The sequence below is a fragment of the Bolinopsis microptera genome, chromosome 3, assembly GCF_026151205.1.
Source record: "Bolinopsis microptera isolate Bmic1 chromosome 3, MBARI_Bmic_1.0, whole genome shotgun sequence".
NCBI lineage: Eukaryota > Metazoa > Ctenophora > Tentaculata > Lobata > Bolinopsidae > Bolinopsis > Bolinopsis microptera.
Genome location: NC_087074.1, coordinates 12116479 through 12144465, shown reverse-complemented (window position 1 = coordinate 12144465; position 27987 = coordinate 12116479). Strand labels below are relative to the sequence as shown.

The following is a 27987-nucleotide window of genomic DNA, read 5'->3' as shown; positions in this document are numbered from 1 at the left end:
CAAGATAGGCATGTAGATTTGTACGGTGACCATGGTTACGGAGACCAAACAAACTTACATCCAGAAGATCTCTGCCAGGAATTCAACTGCACCCAAGTACGTGTGGACTGTGAGACCGGATCGGTTAAAAATTTGACAGTTATTTATTTCAAAAGCGCTGCCAATACCCGTATTAGATTAATATGCCCTAAAATCAGTAATAGGGACAAATCCAGCGAACCTGTAGACTAAAATAACACTAAGGGATCTTTACGTAACATTGTTGACTAATTGCTCGCTATTTGACTAATGGTGGGTAGCTCTGTTCCAGACTACCAAATCTATCATAACTTGAAGTCTCAAAGTCAAATCAAGTTTAAATTATCTCCAGGGATTGTAGTTTGAGTTACAACGAGGTAGAAAAGTTAGCCGAGTCGTTGAGCGATGGAACTGTTTTTGGTATCATCAGCGAATTAAAAGAAATTCAGCAAATCAAGCTCGCAAGCTTGTCTAAAGAGAGGAACTCCATTGTTAAATCTTTCCAGGTTTCTTCATTTCTGTCAATATAGTTTATGATAAATTGCGAAGGTTCAATTATGTTTTCAAATGTTTCCCGCTTTATTATAAAATTCACTAAGCCTCACTTAGCAGTCTGCTGTCCCTTCAGTTTTGATAATGTCTGTATCCTCAGGACAAAAAAGAGCAGCAAGAATCTGCACAGGGGGAAGCTTACGAGCAAATGATGGCAGACGAGAATTTTCATCCATCAAATGAGGAGGTAAATTGCGTAGATTCTTAAGGATTTATCAAGTTCAAAAAATTAAAACGAGAAAACTGTGGTTAGTTTCAATTATTTGTATAGTTGCTGAAAAAGTGATTCTCTTCAGACAATGCTGAAGGAGTTTAAAGCAGATTCTGTTGAATTAGAGGCACAAGAAAAGGAGGCACTCAGAAAGTTTGATCTTGGTGTTCTTGATCAGCTTGACAAACAGGTAATTTTCAATCCGGCCATCAAATATCAGTTCATGTGAATCATCATTTAATCCCATCTCTCACTGCCTTCAACTTTTGGATCCTTGATATAATTGAAAGCTTTTACTAGATATAAGCTCTATTGACTTATATAAGCTCTATACAGTATCAAAACAGTTTGAATTCTCCGAGTACTATGGTACGAAGTGATACCGCGAGTCAGATTTTAAAATAATACGCATCTTATTATGTCTTTTCCAACTCGATCTACGAATTTTAACACCACATTGATAGGTTGAAGACCAACAGAAATATTTGGACATTGCTGGAATCCCTGAAATGCAGCTAACAACTGATAACCAGAAGATCAGAAAGCAAATGTTTATGCTGTCCGTGGTCGAGAGCTTGCCTCAGCCGGAATAAATTCTGGTAAATTGCGGCTTCAATTTTAGATACGTATCTTTTATAGGTTTATATTCTATTTGATTAATCACTTTATTTATTTATGAGTTTTGAACCCCTGTTGTTTTTACTTGTTGAGCAGCCTTCATTTTTATTGTCGTGATTCACGTGTATTATAGTCATTTTGAGATTTTTGGTGGTAGTTTGGTCAAAGGACAGCGAATCGTTTTAATACTGCAAATGTAATAGATGGTACAAAATAGTACGATATTCGTACTGGAACGAATAACTCACGGCAAATGTTTTTAAGAATTTAACTATAAAGCTATTAAACATTTTCTTTTAATTCTACTTGTCAGTAAGGCAGTTTTAAAAAGTATTTTTTCCTTCTCTTACAAATAATAATAAATCCTATGTATAACTATATATAGTTAATAAAGGGTTCAATATAGTCTCGACAATCGACATCATGATCACAGATCATGCCATGGTTATTGGTTAGTCACAGTGCTGGCAAGCATGACCGTCAACATTACACTCACCATACTATTTACCCCCTATACTATTATACCCCCTTTACTGTTTTCAGGTATTAAGACTCACCGCAAAAGTAGTGCAGCAGGCATATTTCAAGTTCAAACATTCTAATTCAATGTCAAAGATGCCAGGAATAAGAAATAGTAATGAGGAGGTTTTTTAAGAAATTCGCGCAAAATACGCGCCAGCGCCCATACCAGCACTGCTATACGAAATTCGGTAAAAAACCCAACATCGCCATATTCAGGTGCATTAAAAACCATGTTAAATTGAGTTAGAGATCTGAAACTTTACAGGGAGTCTAGACGTTGACCAAATCGACTGTAAAAAAAGTTTCAAGTTTCAGCAGTATCGGGAAGTGGGTTTTCTGGAACCCCTGACCCCTGTACTATACAACAGATTGTCGTGAAGTATATCTATTATCTATCTATCTATATATATATATATATGTATATAAAGACGCTATGACAGTCAATTGTAGCATACATTCAAGTGTCCGTAAATTCAGAAGTATAAAAGATACAGTCATCTCGAACCACAGGTCTAGAAGATAATCATTTACACTTCTGTTTACGTTATATCAAAAAAACTTGATTTTTGACAAAATAACAACTTTTCAAATCGATTTTACACCATTAAGAAGTAATTTTATTCAAAATCTGAGGAAATTTTCAAGTTAGAGAATTGTTCAAGCATTCTGAAAATCTATCGGAAAGATTTCCTACCTTGTTCCTTCATAAAGCTATTGAAGTTAGTTGAAGTTGTGAATTAGTATTCTCTGGTGTTGGGCCATCCCTTGGGTTGTGGAGCTCAAGTTTGCTTCCTAAAGGTCTAAATTTTGTAATAGGCTAGTTTTAAAGTTGAAAATCGAAAAGTTGCACACGTGAGGACACGCCCAAATTGATAGAAAATTGCTAAAATCACTGAAAATTGCTATTTTCACGATTTTTATCAACTTTGGAGTCCCGTTGTGATCCAAGTTCATTTTGAACTTTGCATGCTTATTAAACAATATATAAAACACCAACATGCAAAAATGTACGGTGATTTAATATTGTATGCGCACGCAACGTCCGCTCAAAGTTTGCACGTGCGAAAGGCGAGAATTTTGCTCATTCGTGATTTCGAATAAATTCTGCTTTCCCACGACATTTAGATGGCATTATAAATGAATTTAATGCCAACTTGAATGAGTAAAAAGTGCCAGATTCAGTCAGTTATCGACAGATATGCCTACCTAAACGCAAGGAAATGTTTTCAAAGGTTAAGTTTCGAAATCGTTGAAATTACCTCCTTAATAATGAAGTTATGAGTTTACATTTTGACTTTGTAAATTATCCTGACATTGTAATTAAAAAGAGATGATATTTGACCAAAACCCATAATCATGGGTAGAGTGGACCGCAACAGTGTCTCTCTCTCCCAAACAAAAGGAAATGATATTAATTTGAATAACCGTCCGCAAATGCAAATTGATACCGAGAATGAAATCGGTCGCTCGCTTTTCCCATTCATTTACAATTGTAATAAAGCGCTTCCAATGGGAAAAGCGAGCGACCGATTTCATTCTCGGTATCAATTTGCATTTGCGGTCGGTTATTCAAATTAATATCATTTCCTTTTGTTTGGGAGAGAGAGACACTGTTGCGGTCCACTCTACCCATGATTATGGGTTTTGCTCAAATTAAAAATTCAAAATAATAAATCAAATTAAATTACTCTCCATGGTTAAGTGTGCAATACTCGAACTTGAAGTCATATGCAAAAAGGTTTTACTGTCAGTTTATCAAATTAAAAAAATATTATTTAATCGCCAACGGGACCGCAGAACCGGCTACAACTTTTAGCACGACTAGCAATAGGAGTGGTTTCTCTCCGTATACCTTCCTCTAGCTCCGTATCTTTCGGGACGATGTCTGTCAAATAGATCTCGTCTTGATCAGCTTTTGCTGCTTCAAAGTCATCATCTCGACCAATTATCCGTTTAGTACTGTATGCCCATCCTCTGTTCATTGGTTGTTCGATAGTAAGGGAACCCTGAAAATTGCAGTTTTAGACGTTGATTTCGTTGCTTTCTCTCGTAAATATTTTCATTAAGGGCATGGTGTGGACGCTGAGAGTGGAGTTGCGTCAGCCTATTATTTAGCTGAATAGTACAGTTTTGCACTTTGTTAACTTGCCCCTACTCGTCAGAGCTGAGAATGTAAAAACGACTCAAATGTCTGATCAAATATGAAATAGCCAGAAAGACTGATTGAGACCACCATCCAGCTATATAATATATATATATTGTCTTCAGAAGTTTTATTGGGAACGGTCAAATTTTACCACGAGGGTTAATTATCAAATCGAATGGAAATTCTGAAATACGTTATTTTATCATTGTAATTGATTCAAATGAACGATACATCGAAGCTAAATGATCACTGCCATTCATCACCATCCTTATCTTAGTCCTTACCACTGAAGGTCTCAATACTTCAATATTTAGATACTGGTCTCCTTCCGTTACATTGGTTGGCTTTACTTTTCTTCTAAATAGGTCTTTGAAGTTCACGTTCAAAGCTTTCATGAAGATTAAGAAAAATACGACAAAAACAATCGTTGCACCAAAGACAAAAGGGCAGAAATAATACCCCATAGTTTTATTAACACTTAGTTGAGAAGTGGTCGGACTACGATTCTCGATTAAGACCTTCTCTTACTCCTTCATAAACTCAAATTTTGTTGCCAATTAACGGAATAGTAGCTATCCAAGGATTAACTGCAGGAAATGTTTTGATTTCATCAAAGTTCTTATAACCACCGTCTACTGAGTAATTGGAGACTGGAGTCATAGTTTCGGGTTTAGCAGTTCTCAAACAGTTTTATTCTAAAACGCTTGGGATTTAAAATGCCTGTTTATCTCCATACTGACTGCGATTTGTTACTTCCACGTTCAACAAATCAGATATCCCTTTTAAAAGAATGAATACAAGCAGACAAGCAGAGATTTCAGTCCTCTGATGGTAAGTGGGTGGCATACTTGAATCAGGATTTAAATTTAAACGTTTCGGGAATCGTATGCAATCGACTATAATGGTATAATTTATGAATTGGGACTCAATTTTAAATGGTTAAATTATGACAATTAACGCTAGGTACTCTAACCGATTCACGAGAAATAATTTACCAATTTGCAAATTTAACACTTTCACCTCCACTAAAATATATTGATTACCGTGGTATCAGCCGATGGCAGCTCCGTCTACTAATTGACAATTACCTAGTTAGTATTTTCTTTTCATCTCTGGTGCACAAAGAGCCGGTCCAGTAAGAGTGTGGCGGTGAACTACGGTTCAGTCCCCCCTCCATCCTCTTCGCACCTGCTGTCAGAACGATAATTATACATGGCCAATCTCTGCTGGTTTTTGCCAATTCTTATCGCGTTAGTAGTGTTAGTGGTAATGGGTGTCTCTAATTCGATGTCACGGGGTGGCCGAAATTCATCTTTTGTTCTTATCTACTCAGATAGAAATTGATTTAATTGAACACAAGTGGCTTCCTACACGTGACTGTCATTGCACTAGAAGTGCATTGACCACTCTTCCACCCAACCTATAATTTTATCTCATTCCATTACTCCTTCATCAAACTAACTCATGGCCAGACTCAGACGGGTTGTGTTGTGTTTTTAAATTTGTCATGTGTCTTGTTGCACATAACGAGAAATGACGTGATGGCCTGAAGTTGAGGGGAACATTATTGAGTGCAGTCTAGCATACATATTTGCTCTTGTGTTACCACGAAGTGGACAGATTGATTCTGACTCGCTGCCGAAGTTCGAGAGATGTTCTTGATAACGAATCACCGTTGAACTTGATGCGGATATAGGTTACGTATGGTGCTAATTTCAGTCCGACCCGTCCTTGCACTTGGTGTATTGTTGTAATTTTGATATCGGTAGAGTTGGCCAGACAGATGTCCTGGGGTTAACGACGATTGGACAGACAGCTCCTGCCACAGATCCAATATAGAAAAATGTTTGCTTTACCTTCTGAGTTATTCATCGCGTTTGCCCTTTGACCGAACCGTCCATTTGTCAGTTATTCAGTTAAACAAGAGTAAACAATCTTTTTGTTCTTTTCGGGGTGAGATCCGATGGGTATACTCTGTGTTCCCATGGTTCACAGCTCACTTTTCCATCCTGTCTTTTGTAAAATTCTCCGATAACCCCAACTTTTATAGGCATGCATTTTCAGATACCTCACAGTAATCCGTTCGTGGGCAGTAAGGTTAAGGAGCAGGTAACCTATTTAGGAACTTTAGTGTCTGGTAGAATCCGTCTAAAACGAGGTCGACATCACACTTGTCACAGAGCGGGGTCTCCCGACAGTAGTTAGGCAATGTCCGTGGTTTTGGAGTCAGTCGTGCGTGGGTTTGTGGGGTCACCCTATTTGGGGTATGTGTGAGGGGTATTATTTGGTGGGGTTTCCAGGATTACGACACACTTTTAGTTTTACCCGCAAAAATGCTCTGATGATATTGGGAAATTTCTCAGGGTCGTAGTTATTTTTATTCATAATAATGATTTACAACTCATCAGCTGTTGCCTGGTCCCGACTGATACCCCGACTGTTATCGATCTTAGTTGTTATTTAATTTCCTTGATTATTTGGGTCAGTTGTATATGTGTGGCTTCCTGCAACTCTGCTTATAATATGTTCTCTTTTTTTCTGCGGAATAATACAAATTACATTTTTATCGATGTAAGTAGAACTCCATCTTAGACAGACCATTCGTTTAAAATTGTCACCTTTTTATTGCTAATGTCATTGTTCCAAATGTATTTATTTTATTCACGTTTACCGTCTAGGTACCATTAATACGCGAATTTTAGCGTTGCAACTTTGTCTCTGGCACTTTTAGTTATAAGAAAACTTCATTTGTTGTTTCATTAGGCTACCAGGAATTTCGAAATCACTTTAATCGCAACTGTTTTTGAAATTTGTCATGTGTCTTTCTGCAATGTAACGAGAAAATGATTTGATTGCCTGACCTTAGCAGTCGAGCACGAATTTAGAAAAACTTGTAGCAACTTTTTTCTGAACATTAGGTGAGAAATAATTTAGAAACACTTCAAATTGCGCAATAATCATGATCTAGTAAAAGGTTGCCCCAGTAATATTCCTCAAATCATTATGCATGCTTCAAATACTTTGGCTGACGTTTGTCCTGTCATCACCGGCCCCTGATGGTTCATCTTATATCGATTACCAGGTTTGGGTGTGGCCCGTTCATTCTGGACCCTGTCATTATTGTACAGCGTGATTAACACTTGGTACACAACTAGTGACGTCATCTCTGTACATCTGCAGTCTAGCAACAGATATCTAGATCTTAGTATGTGCTCACTTTTGATTTTTGCTAGAACATTTTGCTACGAGAACTTTTTCAAGCCTATTGTAGAACGGACCTTTCTGTTGTATTACACATCCATTGATCTGTAAACATAACGATCTTTGTACCCTCAAATTTCATACGATCGAAAAATGAATTTATCTGAGATTTGTGGAGACCGAAATTCATTAGTCATTACTCATTAGAGTAATTTCCAGCCGCACATACCATGTCCTGAGCCCCGTGTTTGTTGTTTCAACAGTGCTGCTGCTATCAATAAAGCTGTTAAAACTCACAACTCAACGCTATATTTGTCATCCTGCACACCTCATATCTCACACCTTATGTAGACTTAACGAAGTAACAATAATCATTACTCTGTACTCTCTTTTGTATCAAGAGAGGGGGGCACTCCTTTTTGTCATAATTTTTTTCCAAAAATAACCTGTCGTTAGTGCCCCTCTGTGTTGCTATTTGTCGAGGTTCTTCCTTCCAACAGTATGGTAGAGTGTGCTGTGACGCAATATGGAGCTGTGACGCTATTCTGGACTCTTACCTCACTATACCGATTTCCGTTTACATCGACACAATAGAAATTAAAACATGTTGGTGTAGCTGCATGTACCCACCGATACCATTAATCTGCGAGGGTGAACTCTTGCCTGAGCACTGCTCGCACTTTCAGTTCCTTTTTACCGCATAGTATGTGACTTTCAGTCATTCTAGAGGGTCCGCTTCTTCAGGCTTCTTGGCCCACAAGAGGATAACGTCTGACACTTTGCCTGCCCCTTGTCCAGGTACATGACTTTCAATGTTACAAATTCATTGCCTATATGGAATAGTGACCTGTTGATCAGTCATTGTGGTCACGAAATACCGTGACTAATGGTGATCGTTAATGATATTGGTCTCTAGTACCCGCAGTAAATTCTTAAATTGGAGGATGAGAAATTGGATATTGCTGAAGTTCTGAATGAATTCCACTTTACCGCAACTACACATTTATTAAGGAGTTTCCGCTTTAACGAGCGGACAATGAAATTGGCGGTTCATTTCTGATTATATTTGATTTCGCTCTGTAAATTCAATTGCTCGCAGTTTTAGGAGGCTATGTTTTACTTCTACCACGGTATATACCGTCTGCAATCTAATTTCGTTCTGAGCTATATGTCGATCCGTTAATGAATAATGTGTAATGGGTCACAATATTCATTATTTTGGATACAGCATTTCCTCTGCTCCTTCCGATCCATTAATAGATTATATCCAGCCGGAATATTGTGTTGATTTGTTGAGTTACATGATGCGATGACTTGTTAGAAGCATCAAGCAAGAGTAGGGTGGGTCCACACACCCTCGCAACTGCGCTTGATCGGAAGTATCTCAACCATTGTGGTCTAGTTTGCTCCGCTGCTTTCTCTCTATGTTTGTATGCACTCCCACGAAGAAAAACAAACAAACCCCGCGTTCTATCAGCTGCTTTTACATCTTATCTTATGTCAATATTACACCTTGCTCCTCATTTTCCAGCAATCGAGCCTCATTTTGCTACACAGCTGTGCCTGTGTGTGTCAGTGTGTCAGTGTGGTCACTAGTTTAAAGTTTTCTCCGACTTTCTCTCCGGCATTACCTCATACCTACATTATGACATAAGAGTGTAATGATTTGTTCGGTGCTGTGTCGTAATTATTTCATCGAGTAGATTGATCTACTACACAGAATGTTGTATCATGTCTGGTGGTATTTCATGTCAGATTTATATGTGACTAATGATCGGGCTTGGTTCCGATAAACTGTTTCTGGACCGTCCTGATAAATCACCTCCTCGTACCCTCGTACTCCGACTACTTTTCTTTTATCCTGCTTATTTTCAGTCAATTATCTAATTTTCAGTTAATTATCAGTGAACTTACCACATCTGTTCTAACCGATGAGCATTGAGCACCTATAGTCGGATCCCAACATCTCGTTAGCTTTTCGTGTTAAAAGCGATTTCTCGACGGTTATCACCTCTCTAGATGATGCTTTTAAAAAAATAGGAGAATGATCTACTTTATTGGGCATCTCTCTTAATGGGCCTGGCCAGCAGCATATTTGAGTCTTACGAAAGGGCAATTTTTCAAAATTACGGTTTTTTAGGAAAGGTCAAAGTAAAGGTCAAAGGGTCAGCTGCTAACAGCAAATTGTTCGCAATTGCCGACTCACGCACAACATATACTCAAAAACGCTCAGTTTAGGAGTGATTAGTAAATAAGTTAAACTACTGCATGATTTGTGAAAACTCCAACAATTTTTCATTGGCACCAATTTAGCCAAAATACATAATAACCAAAATTCAACTTTTAATTTATTCATTCCATGAAACTATGACATTTACAAAGAATACCGGACCTTAAATAATTCGGGATCTGGGCCAGATTGTTGCTTGACCGCTGACCAGTACCTGAGTACCCCACTTTATAATTGTAATTGACTTCGCTGCCTCGACCAATATCGGTCTGTAATCCCTGGATTGAGATCTGTTGGCCGCAATTAAATTTAGCTAATTTCCTATAATACCGCAGTGGTTTGGTTCCCATTTCAGAACGACCCTATATTCTTTTTTTAGTATTACTATTATGGTATATTAGCCAAATTTAACTGCGGCCAACATTTTTTGACATTTGAGATCTGTTGGCCGCAGTTTAATTTAACTCATTTAGCATAATAGTAATACTGCAAAAAGAATATGGGGTTATTCTGAAGTGGGAATTAAACCACTGCAGTATTATAGGAAATTAGCTAAATTTAATTGCGGCCAACAGATCTCAATCCAGGGATTACAGACCGATATTGGTCGAGGTAGCGAAGTCAATCACAATTATAAAGTGGGGTACTCAGGTACTGGTCAGCGATCAAGCAACAATCTGGCCCGGATCCCGAATTATTTAAGATCCGGTATTCTTAGTACATGTCATAGTTTCATGGAATGAATAAATTAAAAGTTGAATTTTGGTTATTATGTATTTTGGCTAAATTGGTGCCAATGAAAAATTGTTGGAGTTTTCACAAATCATGCAGTAGTTTAACTTATTTACTAATCACTCCTAAACTGAGCGTTTTTGAGTATATGTTGTGCGTGAGTCGGCAATTGCGAACAATTTGCTGTTAGCAGCTGACCCTTTGACCTTTACTTTGACCTTTACTAAAAAACCGTAATTTTGAAAAATTGCCCTTTCGTAAGACTCAAATATGCTGCTGGCCAGGCCCATTAAGAGAGATGCTCAATAAAGTAGATCATTCTCCAATTTTTTTAGGTGTTTCTGGACACAAAGTGAGTCATCTAACATCTTGTGACAAATGCTATGTTGCTCATGAGTCTTTAGGACCTTTCTAGTTAACAGTCCAATAGCCCATTTGTGAATATTGTCATTGTTCGCTCGGCAAAAATCTGTTTTTCAGCCACATTTCCGAAAAGAAGCCTTTTAGGGTATATGTTGCTTCATAAGTTGTATATAAATGTGGCCATTATGTACATTTTAGTGTATCAGAATAGTCTCTACGACCTTTCTAGGCGGCAATGTCAAAAATCACGGAAATTGTGAACTGCGTCAATCCAAAAACTGTTTTTCGGCCATATTTCCGAAAATAAGTATTTTAAGGTATACATTGCTTCATAAGTTGTACATAATAGAAATAGTCTCTACGACGTTTCTGGGCTGAAATACAAAAATTCGAGTGACCGCGAAACCCTGAAAACGCCCGTATTGCATTTAGTACAAAAGTGCAATAGAGTCAAAATGTTTTGAACATCATCTAGAGAGGTGAATAACCGTCGAGGAATCGCTTTTAACACAAAAAGCTAACGAGTTTCCCTTTCGTCTCGGACCACTACTTGTATGTTACAATCTAAAGTTACTTACATCTGGAAATGATTATCAGAGTCTAGAGCCTACAATTATGACGATTAAGTTCCTTCGTACTTAACACTTTAAGGGCCAAGTGATCCACACCTCTAAATTTGACTCTTGAAGAATTGACCGTTTAATTAATTACATTTTGCGGTTTTGCTGACCGACTGTCTGGTACTTTTCTCTGTGTTTATCTGTCGGAATAACCTTTGGCAATTTTCTTTAATCTTTCTGTAATTAATCTTTTGAAGTCATCTTTAGTAGCATGAATCCTTTAGAAATAGTGTTTAGGATTAATGTTTAGAATTAATCTTAAGCAGTAACTTTATAACAAATCGTTTGCTATGAAAAATTGAAAGACCTACCTTCCTAACAAATCGATTATAATTTTAACAACAAAATCTAATTTAGAAATCATCTTTTGTTATTCATAATCATAATCCATTGCTCTTCTGGAAAGGCAGCATCTATTTAGTGTACTGCATTTTTTTGACTCGAAGCTCGGATCCATCCCAACTTCTCGACAATTATTTCTTTTAATTTCTCGTAACAGACACAGAACTCTGTAAGAAATACTGTGCTCAATAACTATATTGACACTAGTAATACCAAGCTAACCGAGCTAACCGAGCTAACCGAGCTAACAGTTACTGCCGTGTTCTCCAAGGTAGGATGGAGCTGGCTTGAGCCTGGTGCGAGTAAAGGAGGTGTATCGTTTAGCAGCGATAGATCCCTTCTGTAAACATTAAGCATGAACATTTAACCAGTATGGATCACAGAATTAGATATAAATCACTCAGATATTATATAGAACGTGGATTGTAACATTTATTTTCCTGCAGATTGAATAAACCTAATTATCTCGATTTCTTGGAATAGCTCAGTAGTAGATATTATGTATTATCTTTTCTAATTTCCTTGTTTTTTCTCATTTTAAGGTTATTTTGGAGGTCAAATCACTTCATTTTGTGAATTTGTGTGTGTCAGTTTTTAAAGAACATCTTGCAAAGTGTCAATACATCAATTTGTGCCAAATATTAATTTCGGCAATACCTATTGTATAACGGAAATTTAAACAGCAGACAAAAAGCACATAATATTATTGTCGAAACTGAATTTGTTGAATAAGATTTCTTCTGATAAACACCATAATCAAACGAGTTGTTTTGATTCCAATCTCATGCAAGTTTAAATTCCTGTGGGAACATATGAGCCTTTATGCGAAACTTACTCTAGAACAATCCATCTCGTCACGCAATGAATGGCACAGTGCCACTACACAGTGCCAATAAACAGTGCCACCTTTATAAAGATAATAATTAATGAATAGCTCTATCACCCCATTCAGCCTCACATTAACCATGTTTTGCTTATCTGTACTTACTGGCCCCTTACTATTAAACAAAACATAAGTCTTTATCAGACTTTGTGGTGCATTCTCGAGCCAAAATCACAGCTGGATTCCATGATTCAGTTAAACTTAATAAATATTCCGTGAAGTTTAATCAGTATTTAAGCCAGATCATTGATCAAACAACGGATTTTTATTCGTTGATGTAATTAAGTTGTTCATCCAATACGTAACTTTTCTGGCTAATTGGATCTGCTCTTTTGTTGCATCGCTTATCATAACCTGATAAGAAGTCAGATATACGAATATTGCAAGGTTTAATTCTGCAGTTGATGTTAAGTCCCTTTTAATTTAATCATTAATGTGAGTGTAGCGAGATAAAACAGATGACCGTTACGATAGGCTTTGTGTAGTACTAGTCGACTTGTTGGGGTCCATTTTAATTATATGCACTGGGGTACTCCCTGTCCCTGTTTTACTCCAGAGTCCTGGTATCTGTTTTACTCCCGATCACTGTTTTTATCCCCAGTACTGATACATTTTTCCCACCCTTAGACCGGACGAAAAATCTGTTATTGGAAAATTCTTGGAAATACGCTTTTATTTTCTATAGCTGAAATGGCTTCTATTAAAACACCAATTCGCAAACAATTTAGACTGTGAGCCGCAAAAACGGGGCGTCACTCTATTTTGTGGTAAGTATTCCTTTATTTCCATAATATGGCGACGTGAGTTAAAGTAACATTTTTAGGGACACTCATGTTTACTATTTGCTCACTGCACAGTTGATGATTTCTTAAGGGATATTTTTCAAGGACAAATACCATTCTTAGTCCCTGCGTACTCCGTTAGGCCGATACATTTCCCTCTCACCGCGTGACTACTCCCACGTGACTACGCCCACGTGATTACTCCCACGTGACTACTCCCACGTGACTACTCCCACGTCTGCAGGTACTGAGGGTGACAGACGAAAGTTTACGTGACGTCAGATTGACACTGCTCAGTACCATTAGTGTCTGCCTCTAGTACCCTACTCGATAATATCAGACTAAGTCCCCACACCTGCACTATTTTGACATATCTCGGCTGACAATGTGACCGAACAGTGCAATTTAACCCTGTGTCAGCCCGCACATGTTCTAGTTTTTTGGGAGATTTCCGGGGGACGTCTAAGGCCCGACTCTGAATCACATTTTGATGTCATTGTCACATACATCAGTTGTTACTCCTTTTTTCTGGCTCAGTTTTCAGATTAATTAAGCCCACTTAGCTGTTAACGACTGGTACTCTGGTTGTTGAACTGTGGTACGTGTTTCTATTCAGTCTGAACGTTTCTGTTAACAGGAAAAATTTTGTTAATTTTAATGCTGAACTTGTCAACATTACCAGAATAAGCTTCAAACGTCCTATACTCTCATTCACGTAACAGTAATTTACTTTAGTATTTTGACTAATGAGTCCCCGTTGGGTCCTTTGTATTTCGGAGGTCTTCATATGTTCTGGAAATGGCGTTCCCTCCCCCATATCACTGTTAATTTTATTTTAGTGGATTTGATTTTCTTAACTATCAGCAAGGCTCCACGAGAGTGACTTTCCGCCCATTCTACCGTCTCCAAAGATACATTACCTTTGATTAGCCCATTTGTATCATGCTTGCGAGAACAATATCTATATCTCGATCAACCTCCATTACTTCCACCAAACTATTTAAAAGAGATATATGTTCAGAGTGCTCGGGCCCCTGCCTTATTGTAGATATTACCTCGACACGTGACTTGAAAACTGAAACTCAATATCACGTGACTTGAAAACTAAAACTCAATATCACGTGACTTGAAAACTGAAACTCAATATCACGTGACTTGAAAACTAAAAATCAATATCACGTGACTTGAAAACTAAAACTCAATATCACGTGACTTGAAAACTAAAACTCAATATCACGTGACTTGAAAACTAAAACTCAACATCACGTGAAGGCGGTGAGAGCCGGCTGTAAGAGTGAGCTGAGAGCTCTTACAACTGTTACACAAAGGCAAATGTTGTAATACCCTATGGTATAACTACACAAGTATCAACCATGCCTCCAGGAAGGTAAAACCCCACGTGACAGGCACTACTTTCTATATATAGCCTGGATGGCTTGGTATAGAGTTGGTCTATAGTTTATACATTCCTCGTCATTTCGTTTCAATGTGCTGAATTCCAAGTTTTGTTTAAACCTGCCCCTTTTCAGTATTCTCTTTGGCAACAGTTTGTGGTTCTCCACGCCCCTTTTCGCTGTGGCATTAGTCTGACAAGATAAATGAGATACTTCCTTTATCCTGATGAGTGATGATATTAAAGTCATTGTGCTTAAATCACAGGTTTATGAAATATTTGATTCATTTGAAATTTGATTTAGTCAATGTCAGTAGTAAGGCTTGAAGATATGAGGCAGCACTTGCGCTGTAATTTGACTTTGAGAGCTCTGATTAGTGAAGATCAAAGATTTTTCGATCCCTTCAACTAATGTCCGAGAAGACTTCTTCGCTCTTTCTTTACTCTCTAATGGTCCCGATACTTACCCTTTGCTGATCATTCCGGAGCATTTTATAATTGGTTCCTATTAACATTTCCTTTGATGTGACTAATTAGGATCCGTACTGGTAATGAAATATCGCTTAATATCTGTACAAAGTTTTTTGTGCTGGTAATTTAAACGCGTCTGTTGCTGACAAGTTCAGAATTGCTGGCTCCGCGGAGACATTATCCCGCACATTCCCGCTCATATTCCCACTGTAAATCAAGTACACTATTTCTATCACACTACATACTTAGTAGACTTGATCATCTCTATTTTCCTGTTATTTAATCGTTAATGACGGAGAGTATTGAGTTGAAGAGGTGCCAGGAATGCTGCTGACAAGTGACAGTCGGCGTTCCTATCCCGGAAATGAGCAGATTGTCGTGTCGAAAGGAATGTCACCTGACGAGCGGGTAGCTGCATATTGGATAGGTCCCCGCCTCGTTTAGAAGTCTCGCTCTCGTTTAGCGTTCAACCGCTTGTACAATTGTGCGATTTTGACAACCTGAAACTTGCTAATTCTAGATTTTCTTTGCTTAATTTTGTGAACTGCATTTTCTTTTGATAGAAATTCTTGCTTTTGTGATGGTCCATCTATTTAAATTATGGAATTCATTTGTATGGTTTGGACAAAGTTACACAAAGCTGTCTTCAAAGTGTTGTAATTCCATCTGAGCTTGTTACTCAGCGTGTTCATGCTATTTTTCTGCGTGTCTTGTGCATATTTTGTAGAGTTGTAAATTGGTCCGGAGATTAAGCTCTAGAAAAAAAACAGTGTTCATCTCATTTTTCTACTGACATTTTGTGCACCCTTAGTCTTACTCCTAGACTCATTGTGACCGTACCCAGTTCTCACTGTGGTTCTCTCGGAGCCAAGCTGGATGAAAAAGTGAACGGTTGTTTTTGATCTAGGTTTCTAAACAGGTGAAGCAGTCCTACATTATATCAATATGTTGTTGGAAGTTGTAAGCGGCTGACAACTTCCTATAAGCTCGGCAACTGAATAATGTGAGTAGGATGCCCTTGTACCAGCGTGTACCAGCGTGTACCAACTTCAAGAAGTGGACAAGTTTGACGGCCGCTTTATGACGCGATTTTCAATGAGCTGATTTGTTGAGGTTAATTGATGTGAATTGGGTGAGTAAGCACAGAATTACATCGAATTGACGCAGTTGATTAGGATAGTAAGGATTAATGGGATTAATAATGCAATATTTTGTAATTAGTTTACATAATTTTGATTTCGAATCCAGCAAAGCAATAAGCAAATATTTTCCGCAATAGATTGAGAAACCTTTGACCTATTACAACCAGTGTTTTGTCCAAGGATATTTATTATTTACCATTTGCACGGCAGCCTTTGCCAGTAAAACTGACGCTGCTGTTAGCAATTTCGGCGGCCCTAAAAGCGGTACATTAACCACGTGACACAGCTATTTCAGTAGCTACCAGTTCGCCGATTGTTGCAGGGTCAAAGAAAAGCATGTCCCGTATCCCGGATGTGGCCCACGTGATCGAGATCCGTTCTGACACAACTACAGAGTACCATGTTTACACAGGGTCACGTGGGCTGTCGGGGGTTGCTTTGAGTCAGGTGCACATTCTCAGACATGGGCACTTTGAGTGATTTGACATGGAATTTCCTCTGTCATCATACATAATTCTAGATGAACCGTTGGTTGAGTTAATGTTGATTTGTGTGAGTCAATTAACATATGGCGGTGTTCAGATTTTGGTCGCTCTTTGTTCATCAGTTAATTATGTTCCGTAATTTCTCGAATTTTCTCGAGTTATGCTTCTTCCATTTATTATAAACAACAGGCTCACAGTCTTATTTCAAAGTAGTAGTATTTGATAATTTTGTGTCTTTAAAGTGATCATAGTCGTTATAGTATCCAAGTTTACTGATATCGTTTTAAGTCAACTAATTTGAACTTTATGTAAGACTTACATTACACATCGGAACATATATGTACTAAAAGTAATCCTGGGAATTCGTCGCAATTTGTTGGAAATAATGTAATTATTTTACAATAAAAGATTATCATCAATTAGTAAGCTATGCACTGAACAGGATTCTAGTTTTAAATATTACTCTAACATCGTGACCTAACATTTGTTTAAAAAATCCAACCTGCCTTAAAACAACCCTTAATCGCTTGGTTCCAGTCAGAATTTTGTTATAAGATTAAGGGCGTGTTAAAGTTAATGCCAATCTTTAAAAAATACGGTCTAAATTGTTGTTCATTCGGAGTTGAAAGTAGACAATGAATTTAATCCGTAGATTAATAAGGCGTTTGCAAAATTCAATTTGTCAAATCTTGGTCTGTATTTCAGATATTTCTTATTTTCTGCAAGTGCACCTTTGATTTTTACTACCGTAGACGTTTTAAAATCTATTCAAGAAAAAGCTTAACTCAAATTATGAAATATATGGGTGGTCTCCAGGTTAATTGTAAACAACAAGTTTAACCCTATAAACAAAACATCTATTTTCATTTTACGTCTGACTCTAATTTTAACCCGTTATTTTTTATTACAAATCGATTTCCGTGAAAGCACCGTCGCAACCTATAAATCGTATGGTTTAAACAAAAAATGTGCATTAATAATTCAGTCTGGTTAGAGAAACATATCTTACACCCGCGTAGGAGAGAGGCTTAGTTGCTAAACTGTATCATTTCTCCTTCAAAACTGTAACATTTTGCGACATACCATTCTTTAAATTCTAACTTTTCTCAGGCCACTCCGTAAACAACACTTGATATCCACCGCATTTCACGTTTATTTCCAAGCTCGTACGTTGAGTTTTTGCTTGGGCCGGAGTGAGCAGGAATAAGACTGCGGTCGCCGTTATTCAGCTAGTTTAAAAAAAGAAGAAGAACAGATTTTGGGGGAGTGGTTTCTGTCTGTATGTGTGAGTGATATGTTATCTCCCTCGACCACAGCCGTCTGCCATGTTTTATCGTCCAACCACAGGTGTCTGTCAGACTCTTCCTAATCCTATCGCCCGCCATCATCCCCGCTAAAATCCTTATCTTTTAGACAGAATATTGGGCAAAACACGGCGTTGAGTTAAGTTTTGTACCCCCAGTAATTAGTTTTCAGGGGCACTTATGTCGTTCTTTGTATCCTATTCCCTCTTCTATTTGTCACTGAATAGATCAGGTAGTCGCGTGCCAGTACTAGAACGATACTTGAGTTCCTTAGTTTCGGGCAAGTGACAATTACGTTTGTGTATTCCACTTTTGTTGTTCGGTCCGGCTGACCGTGTTGCTCATGATAAGTAGACCGTCTAGGAGGGTGTCAGCCGCCCAGATCCAGCTGCAGCTCCATTAATCATCATCTCAGGGGGACCCAGCATTTCCCCTGGTCGGAGGCTAATTCCTCAGACCGTGTCACCTTGAGCTAGGTACCGCGACTAAAACAACATCTGCTGAAATTTGTTAACTCGCTGGAATGTTTGGCTTACTTGGGAGTAAGGTGGTGTCGTTTCCTCCTCTGCTGTCAAGTGTTTTGTCTTATTATTATTAATGTTAATTTGAAGGCGCCTGCATCTGTTCTTCTGTAATGGCAATATCCGTTAACCAAGGCTCTAAACGATTACGTACACTTGATTGTGTTATATGGGTGTATACCTTAAACCGGATATAGCTTGATCTGAATTCAATAAATAACACCCATCATATAGAATTTCACTTAAGCACGCTTATTTGTTTGCTTCTCCATTAAGATTGGCCCCAGAATGGCGAATAACAGGGTGGTCCCTTCGGTCCCAGGCTCCTCCTGATATTGTTAACCCGTCAACAAGTCACTGGACACCAGACGGCACGGAGCGGCGCCTGTCACGTGATACGGTACGTCACAATATCCGTCACGTGACATCATATAACTAGTCAGTTGTCACGTGACGTCATGTCGCCAGGCCTATTCAGTCTCGCCAGCTCATCAGACTGCACTGTCCTTCAAACCATCCAGCCATATTTAAACCCGCTCAACCATGAATACTCTGCGATCGTCATTTCTGATATTATTTCTCTTAGTTGTACTTGTATCAGGTTCTAATATTAGTTCTCCCCGTTGTATATTAAGTAGAGGAAGTGTCAACTGCAGGGATATTACATCTCCCCAGTTTCTTGACTGGGTAATTAGTTTTGCTACCAGATTTTTGTTGACTCTGTTGATTGAAGCCAGGTGCTGAGCCTGGACCATCACGTGGCTCTCAGTTCACCGACACGTGCTGACTGTTTGTCTTCAGAGCTCCGAACCCCACCCCTCTCCCCGACATTAAGTTGAAATAATTACACCCACTCTCTACAAACCTGTTTAAAAGGTGGAACCCAAACACGAACAATGCTCAGGGTCCAGTCTTTAGGTTGTCACCTCAAGGTTGGTTGTTTAGTCTCGAACTGGATACAAGTTAGAACACCAACTCATGAGTTAGATGAGTCCACTCTCCCGCCCTACATCTGGAGGTATAATACAGATCAGGGGCCGCAGGTGGCATCAGCCCCATATTGAAATTACCTGCAGGAACGTCAGCCGTACGCTACAATTTACAAACAGTCATTTACGATGCAATTTCCATTATTCCCTGTATATCGGATACGGGAGTTGTTCGCTGAGTATATTGTGCCGCATTTGGCACATTTCCATCCCTTCACGCTTATCTTACTATTTTATTGTTCGTGGGTTCTTTTAAAATTCCGTGGGAAGATCTCGCTTGCTGGAAAGTAACGAGTATTGCTTGATTGCTTGCCAGAATAGGGTGCAGTGAAGTTGGCACTGAGTTGCTGTAATTTAGAGTACCGACCGAATAGAGACTGTGGAGGTTCACTGACCGCAGCTTTGCTGCAAGACACAATTATTAATATACCTTATTCTATATCCTACTTTTCGCTAAACTTTACTCAGCTTCATCCCTTGTGAGGATCATGATCTACTGTATATTCTTTTCTTTCGGACCAAGTACAAGTTTCGTGGAAGAGCATAGCAATTTTAAATCTGGATTTATTTCTTCCGCCTTGCTTTATTTGTTTATCTGGTGCCCGAGCCCTCATTCCTGGTGACGTTTTTTTAAATTTTGCAAATTATCCTGCATCCTGTAGCTGCTTTTGCTCGGACAACTGTTAGCGTTTTTAACGGAATTTAATAATTTTCATGACCGCATTTCCCTGGCTCGCGGTTAATTTGACAGGTCAACGGTGAAGCACGAATTTGCTTGTGCCCAAAATCTCATTTTCTGCCCGCTGCACAGACATATTTTGCCTAAATTTTGATTTACCGTATTGAGTCTAGACGATCTCTGCCGATTTTCCGATACACCATGCGTCTGTTCTCAAACCACATGCGTGGAGTCACGGGAGCAGTATAATCCCTTTGGACTCTCTTCCTATTCGAATTACCACACTCCATAAAAAATGGCACAATGAGATAGCTAAATTTTAGCAAAATTTCGCAGTTCAAATTATAAGTAGATTGTTAGCTGCACGTTATATACATTCAATTACAATAAGGAAGCTTGCCGTAATCTCGACACACTACGCTGTAATTGTTTTCCGTATAAATTAGCGCTTTTAGCTGCTCTGAGAGTTTCTGCTTTTGTTCAGGTAGAGTCGAGGACGCTTTATATCGTGCTGAATGTTCCAAATTTCTAATGCTCGACTTTAAATTGAAGGCTTAAAATGGGATAATGGCCGGATTGGAATGATCTTTATGATCAAATTCTATTTTATTTGAGTACCAGTTGAGCTTTAAAACTTCGACATGGTCCAGACAGTTTCATTATGTCTATTTTATCTAGGTCTCCCACTGCAGTGACCTTATAAATCTGTTCAGTTGCAGTAGGGACCAGCTTTCATTACTCTGTCTAAAGCTTTAAAATTCATTCTTATTTCTTCGTCACTGAAGATACGATATTAAGCTTGCAAACGTCACGACGAACTCCTTCAAAGTGAAAATATCATCGCCACTATGCAATTACTTAATACTTTTCCGCCACTATTCTAACACTATGCCGTTACCAGTTAGTTACCAGTTAGTTACTAGTTGGTTACTAGTTGGTTACTAGTTGGTTACTAGTTAGAGTTGCCACTCTACAAAGCTAAGGACCGTCGGACAACAAACCAAAATCTAGAGCTAGCAGGAAGTCTAAGATTTGGCGATTAATTATCAATTAAAATAAGTATAAATCTTGCTGCCCCGGCTGGCAGATTGATTGGTCGTTGTACCGTGGTTTCTCATCATACCCACGTGGTTTACCACCCTACCCAAACTTCGATATCTCATCAGATGGTTTACCATTGGTTAAGACTTGTCTCATTTCCGGAGTTTGTGGAAAAGTTTGTACAGTTATCTTGCTTCCCTGCTCCTCAGAGGTGACTATTTAACGATATTCTCAGTGGTCGGTTACTCCCTGTGGAACTGACCAATGAAACCAGAGACACGTTTAAATCTCTACAAGTGTTTTGATGACACCGTGTTACGATGACACCATGTTATTTACAATATGGCCCGCAATTTACCCTAATTGAAACTCAGCCCTACAGAATGGTTCCATTGTCATCACTGCGCAAATAATAGTCGTAGTTTTGTGGTTTAGGAGGGCACTTTACTTAACACATTCCATGAGGTATTTACAATGAGTTTGTGACTCATTAGCTCCTGTTTACTTGATTATCCTCTGTTGTCTATAACCGATGATATCTCTTTAACGGATGATATCTCTAACAATCGATAGCGTGATAACATCTTGTGGTGGAAGTGCACCGTGATGATATCCTGTGCGGTTGACCGTTTATCTCATCAGACGAGTTGTTTGCTTGCTGCGAGGTCAGTTAGGGCCCTCATTAGACATGCATTGGTCACTCAGACTCTCCCAGCATTCTTCCGTCAGCTGTGGAGTCGCTCCGCTTATTACTTTATTAGGATTTCACTTGAAGTATTATCGGAACATCGGGCCTTTTTCCCATCTTCATCTTGTTCCAATGAGTGATCCGCTCAAGTGCGACCATGGGCTCGTAATTTACCGTATCTGGCAAATCTCATCTGTCTGAAATTTACATTCCTGTATCGGGAACACATTCCTTGTTTGATTACTAAAACATGACATCTGCTCCTCTTTTTAATATTATCCATTAGTAAACACACGGTACTGCCTTTTCTAGTATGTTATTCATGGATAACAAGCCAGAAAGTCACGTCTCCCCTCTCCATTTCCATATCATCATTATCTGTTAATAAAATTCCTGCTCCATTCCTCAGTTAGTCTGTTACTACTGGTGTATATATATATATATACTGGTGTTGTGATGCATGGTATTGAGTGTCGTCGTTAACAATCGTACTGATGGGTTCCACCGAGAGTCAATATCTCAAATACTTCATATCGCCCTCTCGTGTGTCGTATGATAGGAGATCTGGTGGTTTATGTTTTTCTCGAATATTCTGGTGAATCAGATCCTCGTTATATGTTCGACAAGCAGCTACTGTTACCTTGTGTCGACACGAACTCATATCACCTGTCACTTTTCATATAAACCCTACCGCCCATTCACTATCCATTACAAAGTTTTCACTTAAGAGTTTTGTCTCTCAGTTTGAAAATTGAACGTTATATTGTTTTTCTGTACTGTATTTTACTATACCTTCAGGTCATTTCGCGCCTTTAGCCTGAACTTGACTACGCACCCTAACATTTTCAAATAATTAGGATTGGACCCTCGGTTCATACTTTAGCTAGAGGAAGATTAGATTAGTAAGGGGGATAGTTCGCTGATTCGCTCTCTGGTAATTCTATTAATTGGGTGCTCTTGAACCCACGTTATAGATTCTCTACAGCTGTTATAGTAACCCATTGATGATGGGGATTAGACAAATTACAATGATATCTCCCAACATTTACAGCACTGCTTTTGTATCTTTCTCGCTTTTTAGTTTTTAGTTAGTGCTCTCAAATAATGCAGTGTGCATCAGCGACTCCATCGTCCTGAATCTTTAACTTTTCCGGGAGTCGTTTGAACTTTCCAAGAAAAATACAGTTCACGGCTTGATTCAGAAGACTTAAAAGTTAGAGGGTAATTTTTTGCTGGTCGCCGACAAAATGGTATCCCTGCTATAGGTCATTATCGGTTTTTAGTTTTTAGTTAGTATGTTTTGCTAAACTAAGAAGTGTCCGGCAGTCGTTTGAACTATCAAACAAAAATCTAGTTTCCGTCTTCTTCCAAAAGCCTGCAAAGGTGGGAGGTAATTTGTTAACAGTCGCTGACAAATAAAACTCCTAAAAGTAAACCGGTTTTAATAGAATCTGGCGACAGGGCGTGTTAATTTCCTAAATGTTAGGCTTCCTGACGGCACGTTAACACGTGTTATATATACTATTAGGAGGATGTATGCTTGGAAATGTAGGAGGACCCCTGGGAGACTGAACAATCAGCCCCGATAAGCTCTCCTACTGCTCCTTTCAGGCCTGTTCCTAACCGCCAATCCAATTTGGAGATATCCAGGCAACACCGTTTATTGTTACATCCTCTTTCAGTTTAACTAATGACATGTGTTAGACTTTCTCAATCTCTCGACTGCTTTATAATTCTATATTTACTAAGTGGCACACAGTTCGCTCTCTGAGTTACAGACTTTGGTAATGTGTCTCCCATTATTGATCAGTTATTTGAGCTTTTATTGATTTTATGAAGTAACTTAGGAGATTGTATTAGCTTTAATGGATGGCATTTTAAAAGTTGTAAGTGTTCATGCTATTTAGCCAGTTTATTTGAAGTTTTCTTTGCCCCTATTGCCTATTGAAGGTAGAAGACTCGTTTCTCCATGACTTTCTCGCTAACTTTTAAGAACCAAATATTCTGTTTTAAAATTCTAATTAGTGTGCCGACTACCAACCGGATTTACGTCGCGGATTATCGATTTACCGCAAATTTTCGGGTATTGCATCCACATTTTCGGCAGAAACTGTCTAAATCTTGCTGAAAAATGTCCTTCTTATCCGGCTGTGGTTTGAGAATCATGAGTTTAAAACCACTGCTAGTACTTTATCAGATACATCTACAGGAGTCATTGTCTCACTGTCACTCTTTTTATTCACCTGATCTTCACCCGGCAAACGTGTCTTCCCACTGTCAGTATTACATCTTCTGCGCATGATTAGATGTAATATTACTGCGATTACATCTTGCCGAAATTCGATGATCCACTTGATGAAGCATGCTCAATACGACATTCTTTTTAATGTCTTGTTGTTTTGTACTCGTACTTAGGCGCCTTTGATAACTCTCCAGGGAGAACCCGAAACGTCCTTAGCTTAGTCATGTTTTTAACGTCGCGATTTTACGGACCATGTCTATCAAAATTATAGTGAACCTTGCAATTCTTTTATTATTTTGCAACTTTTAAAAGTGTTTCAAGAACCCCTAATAAATTGTATTTAGATTTAAGACTAGCGTAACAATCAATGAAATATACATTTTCTCTCGACCTAACCCCACCATCTATTTTTAGAACTATCGTCAACATGACCGTGTACGATTGTAGAACGAGATGTAACAGCACCACATCTGAACTCATCGTATCTCCGGACGGATCAACTATCTGTCTGCTGAACTCATATCAGAACTCTGACTGCCAAGGTTTGTTCTGCTGTCTGGTTGCCTTGTAAACCGTTCACCCTGTTGTCTGCATTGTCTGTATCAAAGTATTAAATTTAGATATTTAACATTAATACGGACCTAGTAGACAACGGGACGAATGTCGACTTTGCATAACTGAATAGTCGTCACACATATATTAAATCATGACAAATTCTTTTGTTCGCCATGTTGAATAACCAACCACGATGAGTAATTATCCGTCATTGCAATGCTCTTCTAACGGCGACCTTTGTTCAGATATCGAGTCACAAGGATTGTCCCTCCATAACAAGATGTCAGACGTTGTCAGAGTGATGAGCAGGAACAACTCTGGACTGGACGTCAGGGATAGGATCTGGCTGAAACTCAAGATACCGGATGCTTTTACTGGTTAGTACCATGGAACTGGTTGCTCGAGTATTGTCTGTTTTAATTAGGTATTGTCAATATACCGTTAGTCATGAATCAACGTTTGTTGGCTGCGATAAACGTTATCAAAATGGTTTGGGTCAAGTGATAGCATTTTGTAAGGTAGCTTAGATCAAGTACAGCTAATTTTTATTTTTAACGACTTTTTCACCTCAGGAACAAATCTTGTGAACTGGCTGTATCGAAACGTCCACGGATTTTCAGACAGAAGAGAGGCTAGAAAATACGCTACTGGACTTTTGAAAGTGAGTTACTTTTTCAAACTTACAGTAATTTCCTTAATTCTTTCGGAGTAGTTCATTTGGAGTAGAATGATCTACTAAGGAGTTGGGTAACCACCTAAAACAGACCTATAGTGGCTGAAACATACTGAACTAGACATACTGTACTGGCAATCCAGCCTGCTTGATGTCACATTACACGTCAGATTCGCACATTTTACTGAAGCATGAAGTTGTCATGAGTGAATTGTATGAGCTCGAGACAATGATCCATGTCAACGCCCGCGACGTCTTGGAGATCATACGTCCGGATTTCCTCAATCATTGGGGGTTTGTAAGACAAGTGATTGCCTGACTGAGCATAAGTCTCACCATGATTGATTGTTCGACTAATGAGTTAACTTCTTCTCCCCGGTTTGCGGTCAGTGACACGGTTACAATATGAGTCTTAAAAATCTTGGTAAATCTTGCTTCGACAAATAAGGACGCATCCAGCATTGACATTCTTTCAGCTTCTTAACGGAATTTGATTTCTAGAACTATCTCCGTATCGTTGAGAATGAGGTTAAAAGTTACAATATTCTGGGCCAAAGTAACACTTGCGGTTTGAAGCCTCCGCCAGATTTTATTATGGGTGGATTTGTGGACACGCTGAGTGATTATATAGGTCTGGGAAGTAAGGTGCCAGCAACGAAATGAGCTCATACTGCAGGCAAATAGGTCATGTGATACTTTATCTGGACAAGAATGGCAACTTCATGTCAGCGAAGGTCTTTTTTTCGATTCTCAGGATAAAGAGTAAATCACTAAACGATATCTTTTCAGGGAGGATTTATAGTCTCGGCGGTGAACAATCAGACTTTCTCAGAACAAAGATACTATCACATCTCTCCTCACTTCAATAGCCATGGTGAGTTTTTTATAACTTAAGTCTTAATAATTCAACATAAATATTATTACAGCCTCCTACATACTTAGCAATTACTTATGAACAACATTCATTAGCCTGTCGGAAACTAACACTCCGCCTTATTTCAGTCCACCCTAACGCTATACAGAAGAACTCCGAGCACCTTACTCCCCCGGAGTCAACGTTCTACTCTAACCCTTGTTTCGACTCTCCCTCCTCGCCTGCAACCCCGCGACCAGTCTCCCGCCAATCTTCAAACAGTTCCATCAGGTCGAAGTCGTGTAAGACGTGGCAGGCGGTCCGTAACAAGTTGACCAGACGAGGAAGCCTCATCTTTGATACTTACAAGAGTAACGCTGTGTAGTCGGGACACCGAGCAAGGTCCCCCTCACTAGACCGAGTTTTGAGATTTGAAGACTGCGAAGAAATCAATTCGTCGATCAAGGAATTTTTACCTGATATTGAACCCGCAATCGCAGTATTGCTGAGAGTTTGAATTTTTGATGAGATTTTCACTTACCCATGATCAAACAACAAAAGACATTTTATTTGTGAGCTGATTTATTGTGATATTTGCAGCTTTGATGGCTAATAAATAATAGTTTTTGTCTTTCTTTATGATTGACAAGTTACATGAACTGTTTTTGGTAACGGTAACATTTGATCTATTTTTATAATAGATTTGTAAACTGAAGATTTCGATATAATTGCTTGCAATAAAATTTCCCATAACGTCATAATCTTGAGCTAAGTTCTAATATAGAGTATCGTTATGACTTGATGAGGGATTATCGACGCTCGACATTTTGATTTTTTAAATAGTGAACAATTTTACATTTTTCATTAAACATGAAGTCGATAAACTCACATCAAAATTACTGATTCAATTGTAACTTATCGATTTGTTATTAAATAGACATTAAATAGTTAATTAATTAACTAATTAATTTAGAAACCTCCTTATTATTCGTGCTTTCGGTTAATTTCCAATGTTTAACATTTAATAAACCTTAATAGTTAATACCTAATTTGTAACACTTTACTTAAGATTCCCACTGATATTATGATTAACACTATGTCTATTCTGCCATACTTATATAGTAGTAATAGTAGTAATATTACTAATAGAGTAGTCCGACTAATAAAGACTGCTTTCAATTAAATTAAATTGATAATTGAATTTTGAAATGAGATTGCCTGTTTCCTATTTGCCTATTTACTTTGTTATGCATTTTGTTATTCGTAATATGCTGTTTTAAGAAATCCCTTATCTGATTCTTGTGTCATCAATTGTAATGAATTAAAATCGAACCATCTTTTCATTGGAAAAATCGTAGAAATATTTAAATATCTCTTTTTACCTGTTAGTGTTGTTATACCTTGTGTACACTACACTTTCTTACACCATACATCAAAATAGGCAAAAGTGTAGTGTAAAAAAGTGCAAAAAATTGTAGTGTAAAATAGCCTAAAATAGTCTTAAAAAGTGTAAAAAAGTGAACTTTTTTTCTCACCAAAGGTATGTTTTACCTTTGGAAATGTACTATGCGAAGACTGATTGGAAAATAAAAGGAAGAAAGAAGATTTTTAGAGGATAATTTTGTTAAGTGTAAAATAGTGTAAAATAATGTAAAAAGTGTATATTTTTTACCACACTTTTTACTATGTATTACACCATACACAAAAAAGGCAAAAGTGTAAAATAGTGTA

The 27987-nt window shown here is 38.3% G+C and overlaps 2 protein-coding genes across 2 annotated transcripts; both read left to right on the top strand.

Moving 5' to 3' along the window:
- The first annotated feature begins 2 nt into the window (after positions 1-2).
- On the top strand, positions 3-1724 carry LOC134812394 (uncharacterized). The gene is made up of 5 exons (XM_063819792.1): positions 3-96; positions 371-524; positions 671-757; positions 867-971; positions 1246-1724. Exons 1-5 carry the CDS (start codon positions 32-34, stop codon positions 1372-1374), a joined length of 540 nt encoding a protein of 179 aa, XP_063675862.1. The 5' UTR covers positions 3-31; the 3' UTR covers positions 1375-1724.
- LOC134812393 (segment polarity protein dishevelled homolog DVL-3-like) lies at positions 1320-27551 on the top strand. Its single transcript, XM_063819791.1, has 6 exons — positions 1320-1380; positions 24590-24717; positions 24976-25107; positions 25303-25391; positions 26193-26277; positions 26406-27551. Exons 2-6 carry the CDS (start codon positions 24603-24605, stop codon positions 26639-26641), a joined length of 657 nt encoding a protein of 218 aa, XP_063675861.1. The 5' UTR covers positions 1320-1380; positions 24590-24602; the 3' UTR covers positions 26642-27551.
- Positions 27552-27987: the final 436 nt, after the last annotated feature.

Bases quoted from the DNA above. Each gene is read 5' to 3' on its own strand.
- LOC134812394 (XM_063819792.1), top strand. From the start codon at position 32: ATGGTTACGGAGACCAAACAAACTTACATCCAGAAGATCTCTGCCAGG. The intron at 525-670 runs GTTTCTTCATTT...CTGTATCCTCAG, and splicing joins CCATTGTTAAATCTTTCCAG to GACAAAAAAGAGCAGCAAGA. The intron at 972-1,245 runs GTAATTTTCAAT...CCACATTGATAG, and splicing joins TTGATCAGCTTGACAAACAG to GTTGAAGACCAACAGAAATA.
- LOC134812393 (XM_063819791.1), top strand. From the start codon at position 24,603: ATGACCGTGTACGATTGTAGAACGAGATGTAACAGCACCACATCTGAA. The intron at 25,392-26,192 runs GTGAGTTACTTT...ATATCTTTTCAG, and splicing joins ACGCTACTGGACTTTTGAAA to GGAGGATTTATAGTCTCGGC. The intron at 26,278-26,405 runs GTGAGTTTTTTA...GCCTTATTTCAG, and splicing joins TCCTCACTTCAATAGCCATG to TCCACCCTAACGCTATACAG.